The following is a 10,347-nucleotide window of genomic DNA, read 5'->3' as shown; positions in this document are numbered from 1 at the left end:
TGTTACTTTTCAACTTTAACAGCTAGTATTAAGTTGCATGTAAGAAAAGCCATGCAGTTAAATTTTCAGGTGAATGATGATATCAATTATTGGCCATGGCTATTGCCAGGACATACTTACAACTTAGAAATTTTCAACCTGTGTTTTTGCAGTGGGCCAAATGCAGACGGCAAAAAAGTTACGATTTCACATCGTCACGGACCCTTCAAATACAGTGATCTTGGCCAGCGAAGTCCAGAACAGTAATATATTATCTGCTATGGTAGCTAGCTAACCGTCACACAGTCACAACTTTCTGTGTTAACCAAAAAAAATTAATGAGAAATGGAGTGATACTTCAGCATAATTGTGTAATTGGCATGTTCTTCATGTTCCAATAGTTTTACCGTATTGAAACTGTATGTTTAAGCTGAATATAGTATAGTATGGCATAGCGTAGTATAGCATAGCATTGCATAGCATAGCATGGTCTAGTTTAGTTTCAGTATAATTAAGACTACTTGTATTATAGTAATTCAATAATTCTTTTTTTGTGCAGTGATCAGAATTCGCTCGTTGAGTGTATGACATTCCAGTCGCTGGGGAAGATACAGCCCTACTCAATCACTGTCTCTTCTAGCTGCCTCTTCCTCATGGTAAGTCAAAACGAAGAGCTGGTCAACTTTGGCTGAGAGGGTCTATGTCCTCCAGGGTACTGCCGGAACGTACCCTGGCACTATCTAATATGCCGGACCTTACCTCGCCTATCCACTAACGAGTCTAGGGAGTCGCCTACACCTACTCCCTAACCCTAACCCTAACCATATCAGATAGTTACCAGGGTACCCAGGGTACGTTCCGGCAGTACCCTGGGGGACATAGACCTTATGATCTCAAATTGCGCACGACCGAATAGTCCAAGTGAAGCATGTTGATACTTTCCTGAATCAATGTGAGGATTTGAAATAAAAACCAGATGATAATTATACTTTGTAATGTCTAAAAAAAACTTTGGTCTGTCTGTAAAAAACTAGGCCGTTTCAGGGCATTCGTTAATTATATAACAAAAGACTAGTCACTGTCTTTTTAATAGAGGAAGAATCTTCCGCCCTTCAGAAATCCAATAAAATCAATCAAAATGCAATGCAATTAAATAACAATCAAATTAAATAATAAATTAAGTCAAACAAAACGCATAAATATAAATACCAAGATAATAAATAGATAAAAAATTAATCACACACTTCAGTCGAATCATTATTTTTGCCTGCAGGACTTCCACTGCCACCTGACGGGAAGTGAGGTGGTGGGGTATTTGGCAGGCACGTGGGAACCTCTCATTCACAGATTGACTATACAGCGAGCCTTCCCTTGCCGGTGTCGTCTGGGCGACAAGGACAATGCTCTCATTATAGAGGAGGAGGTGCTGAGTATGATGTGTGCCATGAAGCCACGAACACGTCTATGAAATATGAAATAAGCAGGGGGTAAATAATGACAAAATGTCAATCAATTTGTCATTATTTACCCCTGATAGTATCACGAAAAACTCGTTTTCTGCTTACAAGGTCCATCCGAAATTCAATCTAGTTTGCGTCATTCCTCATACGCGTTAACGTTTAATTTCAGATTCGACAAAACATGACTAAAGAGACGCTGGCGCTAGTTGGTTGGTACCACAGCCATCCGACCGCCCCCGCGCAACCGTCCCTTAAAGACATAGACGCGCAACTCGACTACCAAGTGAAGCTGAACCTTACCAAATATCACCCATGCATCGGTGTCGTATGTTGTGAGTGTTGGCTGATGTCTCTGTGAAATATGTTAACAATTTCCCCCCTTAACTTTAGGCGGAGAATCAGTGTTGTGCACTCGCACAAATGCCGTTTTTATGCGTAATATGTTTATGTCTTGCATGTAATAGATATAACATGTATTAAATATCATTAAATATATTCATATTATCACTTGGTTTCAAATTTATCACGTTAAATAGCTGAAATAATGTTTCATGACACTCGGTTCATAAAGTTACTCGGCCAAATTTCTTAGCTGACCGGTAAAAAAATCTCCTGTTTTACCCGATCATCAAGCATTTGGAATGGACTGTACTTAGTAATTTCTTATTTTCAGCTTCATATAATCCTCGAAGCAATGAGAAAGATACTGCATTTTCATTCTTCATGGCCATGCCACCAGAGGTATGTGGGTGTTCATAGCTCTTATATTTACACAGGTTGCGATGTTGTATCATACATACAGTATGTTAAATGATGGAGCTGATTTGGTACTCTAATGAAATGATTCTTCAGTTATTTTATGCAACTGCACATATTCGGTTTTTGGTTGCATGTTATCAGAAGTGGATTATACAAGAATGCCAAAGAGGCATTCTTGTATTGCACTAAATGTTTAATGTTCATTAAATTTCACTATTACGTCTGCGAAATAAGCACGATTTTATCGTTTGTTTTGAGCATCAGACTGGTACCTCCCTCATTTTGCTCTGGACTCCCTGATTTTGAGGGCTGAAACAAACAAACAAACAAACATATATACATATTTATGTACACACGCATAAATATGCGCATACTACGAAATAGCTTTTACGGTTATGTACGAGTATATTTCGCGTTTGATGTGTTGCCCATAGTCAACGCGCCAACTGCGCATTTCCCATTAACCGTTAACCTTGTGACGACAGCGTCAAAGTAGGGGCGGGGCAAGTAACCATAGTAACCATACGTATGAGTAATTTGTCTCTTTATCATTCAGGTGGCGATTTTTATTTGGATATCTATTTTGTGCTTATTTATTATCATAAAATTTCTATTTATTAACTATTTTAAAATAATAATAAAGTTCATTCACTACTATTGCGTAAAATAACCATAAACTGTTTCGTATTTTTTTAATTATGTTCCACAGGAATAGTAATTAAACGTTCGGTAAATGTGTAACTTGATCATCCCTCTATAACATCTCTTACCGCGCTCAGTGAGTAACGTTGGGTAACACCTTATACCATCGTTGTTTTCTATTATGTTCCACGGGAATATAATAAACGTTTGGCTAATGCATATAAGCCTTCATTCTATAACTTCTCCTACCGCGCTCAATGAGTAATCAGGGCCTAAGGCTGAGAAAATCCTTGGAGGGGTAAAATTTCATGACTCAACTGTGCAATGATGAGCAACGGGCGCAGCTCTTGATCGACGTCCATAGTGTGGTAGAGGTGGGTCTGAGACAAGGCTTTCACGGATAAGTGACAAAAAAAATTACGTTATGGTTATTTACGATTATTAGCTAAGCTTATTTGTTAATCTTGCTCCAAAATCTAGGGGGGCTGCTACCCCCCTTGCCCCCCTCCCCAGAAGCTACGGCCCCTTGTAATTATGAAACTATGACTAATCTTACCATCGTTGTAGCCTTGTCGCAGACATGTGAATCAGCAAACGGGTTCCTTGGGTCGCCCTCGCATTGATTGATATCCAGAGATGCCAGCTTTGCGTCAGAACCGACGACTCCACTGTAACGACAGCATTCGGTGTCACTCGATGTAAACTCATGTACTATCCTTACTTAGTTTCATTAACTTATGTATTGTTTTATTACTACATAGTAACCCTATAACACTACGCGTTTATGGTATGATTTTATAATATGTAGAAGCGCGAGGGTGTTAAGGTTGTCATTGCGTGCTAGCCAAGGAATTATGGTTAAGGTACGCGTTGAGGTTTAGGGTTGAAGTGGTTAGGGTAAGGCGTGGAGTGGGTGTTAAGGTTAGGCGTTAGGATTAGTGTTGCGGGTCGGAGTTGGGTTTGGGTTGGGTTAGGGGTTGTGCTGCGTTACACTATCGATTTTTGTCAGCCAATCGTGAGCGATTTCAAGTGCATCCGAAGCTATGCCTTCGACTTGACCCAAGCTGCATTCCAACTAACTCGCTGAAATTCGATTGTGTTGGAGTCGAGTCGGAGTCAAGTGCCGAGTGTGGAGAAATATAACGTGTTCGTAATTTGCACGAACTCGGACGATTGCGCTGACAAAATCAGATTAGTGTTGTAAAGCGACTTTAGTTAAGGATATATATAATATAGTAATATCATATATAGGTTATAGTATTATATCTTATTGTTATTATTCTTGATTGTTTGTAGCCTGAAGCTCGAGATCTCCCGACTGCCGTTCTTTTGTAGAACGGGACGTAGTAGACAGGATCCAGACACCGTGATAGGCAGTCGTAGAAAGGCTGTATTCCACGTTGCCGTTGGCTGATGTGGCAGCACGGTAGCGTCGGTTGCTGTCAGCGGCATCATTCGTCGCGCTTGGGTCACCAGTGCATCAATCCGCGGCTCTTATGTTTGATCTGCATGTCTTTTTGAAAGTGTTGTTCGTTGTTTATCTGTTTTGATTAGAATGGCGATTAATTTTAGATACATTGTGTTGTCTGCTCGAATGCGTTTTAAATTACGTCGGGAAAAACGCAACGTTAGTTGAGTTTACATTTAGAGTTTTATTTTGTTGCCAATTCAAAACGTTGAATTACCCTATTAGTTCTTTCTCTGTGGTTAGCAAGAAATAACCACACACACACACACAGCACACACACAACACCCACACACACACCACACCACACTCACACACATAACACACATCACACACACACACACACACAACACACACTCACTCACACACATACAAACGACCCACACACACACACTCACACACACACACACACACCACACACACACACCACCACACACACACACACACACACACACACACACACACACACACACACACCAACACCCACTCACCCACACGACCCACCCCACTGTGCAGAAGACACAGACCAACCTCCAAACTTCATCTATACGTACGTGTGATGTGTATCTAGCAAGGCTGTCAATGGGCGTGTCCTGGGTGGAGTCAAAGTAGAATTCGTATCCACCAAGGATGGCAAAATCTTCAGCGTACAGATGCCTCGGCCCATGCTGTGTATCTCTGAACGCGTACGGCCCGAATCTATAGATGTGCGAAATCGAAAAATTACACGTGAATCGAACGGAACAGCGGCCAACCTATCCGTCATGTATACCAATTTTTTTTTTCACAATTTGCTTTTGATTATATTTCTGTATTTATATAGCAGTTATAGAGTTTGCAAAGCGTCTCCGCTAGGTTATTTCGCTTGTAGTTTATTTGTGTGTCGAAATGGTAGCCCATGTGTCATTTGTATGTATTATCAAAAATCGAAATTCTGCTATCAAAAAACTTTATTAAAAATAATAAATTAAGTAATTATCAATTATATTAGCTATAAATTAATACTTATATATGAATTACAAATTAATACTTCTTAAACTTATCATTGATTCATACTTAAATCAATATCTAAACAACCATCGTCAAATGTAATTATAAATAATAAATAATAGTTCATCATTAAATTTAATAAACTATAACTTAATAAATCAAACAACAACTCGCGCATTGGCGTACGCACCGTCCGCTCGTGCCCTTGAACGACCTTGACTTAAACAAGATGGCGCTGCCAAACAACTTATCGTCGGCGATGACGTTGGCTAGCACTTCTCCGAACATGTGATCCTGGGTCAGGTCGGTGGAGCGTAGCTCTACGTCGTTTTTATCCAGCACGGTGACGACCTCGTTTGCATTCTGCATGTAGTTCGAGAGAAAGTTTGCGGTTCGTACGGCGACGCGAGCCTGTGGTGCAAGCATCATGTCTGTCATGTAGAGGAACCTGTAATAGCCCGGGGGAGGCGTTTAATTAGGAATAGTGATTATAGTGTATATATTAAATATAGTAAATATAGTATATATAGTATCAAGAGCATAAATATATAGTATCAAATATCTCTATTATGTACTCTTGATAGCATACATATGCAGTAGCAGAACGGCTGGATAGCTGGAACCGCGCGCAAACACACACACACACACACACACACACACACACACACACACACACACACACACGACCCGCACGCACGCACACACACACGCGTGCGCACACACACGCAGACACACCACATACAAACGCACCACACACACACACGCACGCACGCACGCACGCACGCACCGTACACACACATACACACGCCCGCAATACCCCCCCCCCCACACACACACACATACACAACGCGGCAATGCGTGGGTACCCAACTTGACTATATCAGTCCAGTAAAACAGACACACAATCATACAATACCTATACTATATACACTATACATATACATATACATATACATATACATATAACTATACATTACAGTATAATATACATGTTAATATACATAATACAATACTATACATATACATATACATATACATAACACTATACATTATACCATATACATTATACATATACATATACATATATACATATAACACTTACATACATATACATATACAAAGTATACATATACATTACATATACAATATACATATATTAATATACATATACATATATACAATACATAATTACACTATACATATACATATACTATACAGATAATATACATATATACATAACCTTACATATACATATACATATACATATACATACTACATATACAGTATACATATACTATACATATACATATATATATACATATACATATACATATACATATACATATATATATACATATACATATAATATACATATACATTACATATACATATACATATACATAACATATCACTATACATATACACAATATACATATAATTCAGGAGCGTATAATGTCATTATCGCTCGCTGATATATAGTATATACAGTACCTTTCATCTAGCTCCGTATCCTCGTACGGTATGGTGTGACAGTTATCGAGTGTGACTGTGTTTAGCTTTGTTAGGAACTTCGTCCAAAGTATCCCTGCCACACTGCGTTTCCGCCTGCCCAGTGCAGGATCACCTTGCTGATCTGCAGCAGAAAATTCACGTATACTACTAAATGTTATTTTGTTATTTTTTATTTAGCTAAAGTGATTTCTTATCCCCGATCAAAAAGATTTTACGATGGGCATGCGCTTTATAATAGTAATATCAGGGTTGTCTACACGGGAGTGTATGCACAGGAGTGTAATAATATATAATTTATAATATTAATTAAGCTATAGAGCTATATTATATATCATAGTTTCTACTATATAACTATGCATATATAATATAGATCTATATTATTAATGTTTTAAATAGAGTGCAGGCGCTATCACAATTTCAAAGAACCGCAACACAGGCGTGGCTGTATATATGTCAAGATAGGCTGTCAAGCTATTACGGAAGACACTTGCAGTAACCCTCTCATACTGTCTACGGAATACAGTAAATACCCCCACCATGCCATGACCAGAACACGGTAGAATAGGTTGGTATTATATATATGTACGAATAGAGATAGATTTATGATGCTGACTGAGGAAGAGATGCTATCTCGATGCAGTAAACTTGATATCACGTTCTACTTTGATTTGGTGTAATGTATATAGTTAGCGGCAGTACGCGATGCGTCTCCTCCGCCCCCCAGTATGGTTCCGTGCGTGCGCTTGCCCGTGCCCTCCAATCGCCGTGCAGTAATAAACGTGTTGTTTCAGACCGTGGACTCACAGTTCATCCTATTTGGTAACTTTAGTATCCAACTTTTTCTGACTCTAGGACGATGCCGACATATTTGTTCGCGCATGTCCACGGTTTCCTATACTGATAATATACCGTATAACACGTCTTCTATTCGTGCGTATATAGTCTATCATGCAACAACCACAGTCGACAGATAAGTCGGGGTAAGGCTAATTATGCGCGCGACATTTAAATAACTTAGTAATCTCTGACTCGTACATGTAAACACGACAAGTGTGCATATAATTTGGTTATTGGAAGATAGTGGCGATGTATTTAGTATTTAATGAAAAATTGTAAAGCAACTGAAATGCACAACAACATAACTCATGTTCGGTGACCCTTTGTGAAGGATGCTAGATAAAATAATAAGAGGTGAATAAATTGCTTTGAAAATTCCTCAACAAGGACATTCTCAATGCAGCGCGACGGCCGCTTCCTTTCAGGTAGCCCGAGTGTGACATCGCCACCAGAAAGATGGCTTCAGTACATTTTCGCCAACAACATATGCAGGAACTGCGCTCGATTCATCGTAAAAATAGCCCTGCCACTCGCCGACACCCGGAACATGCGGGAAGGTTGACCCAGCTACCCACACGTGACCCGCACACACACAGATAGCGCATTACAGAATAGTTCAACGCGTTTTCGCAACCGGGGCAATGCCAGCCCGTCGTGGGGACCAGAAACCGGGGCCTCGCTGCTCGTCCTCCCCTCTCCGCCCTCCGCCCTCCCCCTCCGCCCTCTTGTACCGGACATTCTCTCCCGGGTACAGTAACGCGTTTGAAGAAGCATTCCTTTGTGATATACTGGAATATATAGTATATATATCATATTTTACATCGCGCTCGCTTGAAAGGCTAGTGCGGTACTAGTCCTACTATCAGGTACGAATGTGCTTAAAAGGTCGGCATCGAACTGCTCGTACCCTGGGGTTGTCTGGCTAGGATAGCCTCACGTTGATAACATGCTTCAGGAGTAATGTGATTGTCTTCTAATCCATCCCGAATTTCGACCCGTAGGTGAGTCCGTAGGGTTGGATGGTGTTTAGATTGTGGATCTATGAAGCTTCTCTTTTCTTTCTGATGCGTATTGTTGCTGTGGCTGTTCAGGCTGAGGTCTGAGATTTATGTTTCTCAATGCCATGCACCATGCAAGTCCGCGTGCGCGTGGTTGTCGCGTGGAAAAATTATCACTGACGGGGTACGTACTATCAGGTATACGTTAGTCTTGCTAAGGCGCCGAACTTCATGGATGCTGAAACACGCAGTTCATGAGGGAAACTAGTCATGCAGTTACGCATTCATTCCCAAATATGTTTATCTTCTTATCTATCTATCATATCTATCTATCTATCTATTATCTATCTATCTATCTATCTATCGTCTATCTATCTATCTATCATCATATCTATCTATCTTCTCCATTCTATCCTATCTATCATATATATCTATGCTATCTATCTAATCTATTCATCTATCTATCTATCTATCATTCTAATCTAATCGATCATATCTATCTATCTATCTATCTATCTATCTAATCTATTAATCTATCTATCTATCTATCTATTAATCTATCTAATGCTATCTATCTATCTATCTATTATCTATCTATCCTATCTATCGTATCTAGTCGTATCTATTGATCTATCTACTATCATTATCTATATCTATCATCTATCTATCGTGAGGTGTATGCTAGTCGTAGTCTAGGCTATTCTATGCGACGTCTAGTGCGTACCGGTATCTCTTTCGTGCTCTCTCTCTCGTCTGGCGTCGTCTGCGTCGCTGGCGGTCTTCTCTCTCTGCTCTCGTCTCTCTCTCTCTCGTTCTCTCGTCTGTGGTCCTCTCTCGGTCTGCTCTGTCTCTTCTCTGCTTATCTCTCTCTCTCTCTCTCCTCTCTCTCTCTCTCTCTTCGGTCTCTCTGCTCGTCTAGTATATATAATATATAGTATATATATATATATATATATGATATATATATATATAATATGAAGCACGCAACTTCCCCTTCCAACCTAGAGCGCAGGTGCATGCGCCACTCTTACTATACATTACATCCTCTATTGCTGGCTACGTTACCGCTCCTTCTTCCAAACAGGTTGGTATATTAATGTTCGGTATATATTGGCATCTCGCTTTACATGCCTTTCACTGTTTTATCGCCCTGTCTAAAAGCTGCTAGATTAAATCTAGACACCACTCCACAACTCCAACCGATTCTTGGAAATACTTACGGCCTTTAGTTGAACATCGGACGAGAGCGATTTGGTCACGAATCAGTTCGGTACTTGCGCTGCTCGATGCATTTTTTGAACAGACCACTTTCGTCGACAACATTTTGTCGCCGAAAAACGCCACATAAAAACGCTAGAACATTTCGGGTGGCCATCAACAAAGGGAAAGTATTTTTAAAAGATATTAATCTTTTGGTGTTTGAGCAATCACATTTGTGGAATATATATATATATGTGTGTGTGTAGTGCCGATGACCTGTGTGTGTGTTGTGTGTGGTGTGTGTGTGGAGTGTGTCTGTGGTGTGTGTACGTGTACCATGTTTTGTGCGCGCGGCGCTTGTGTGTGGGTGCGTGTGTGTTGATGTCGTGATTGTGTTGTGTGTGTGTGTGTCGTGTGTGTGCCCTCTTTGTGTGTGTGGTGCTGTGTGTGTGTGTGTGGTGTGTGTGATGTGTGTGTGTACGTGTAACATGGTGTGCGCGCGTGG

General features: G+C 40.2%; 1 protein-coding gene across 1 annotated transcript in view; it reads left to right on the top strand.

The window, feature by feature from the left end:
• LOC106820491 (MPN domain-containing protein-like) overlaps positions 1–10,347 on the top strand; it is a 29,523-nt gene that overhangs the window by 17,965 nt on the left and 1,211 nt on the right. Inside the window, exons 7-11 of the mRNA XM_014825006.1 lie at positions 153–242; positions 539–635; positions 1,253–1,402; positions 1,609–1,771; positions 2,113–2,180. Of these exons, the coding sequence (XP_014680492.1) occupies positions 153–242; positions 539–635; positions 1,253–1,402; positions 1,609–1,771; positions 2,113–2,180 (568 nt within the window). The remainder of the gene's footprint in view (positions 1–152; positions 243–538; positions 636–1,252; positions 1,403–1,608; positions 1,772–2,112; positions 2,181–10,347) is intronic.

Source organism: Priapulus caudatus, unplaced genomic scaffold (genome assembly GCF_000485595.1).
Source record: "Priapulus caudatus unplaced genomic scaffold, Priapulus_caudatus-5.0.1 Scaffold42, whole genome shotgun sequence".
NCBI classification, from domain to species: domain Eukaryota; kingdom Metazoa; phylum Priapulida; class Priapulimorpha; order Priapulimorphida; family Priapulidae; genus Priapulus; species Priapulus caudatus.
This window is presented reverse-complemented; position numbering and strand designations above follow the sequence as displayed.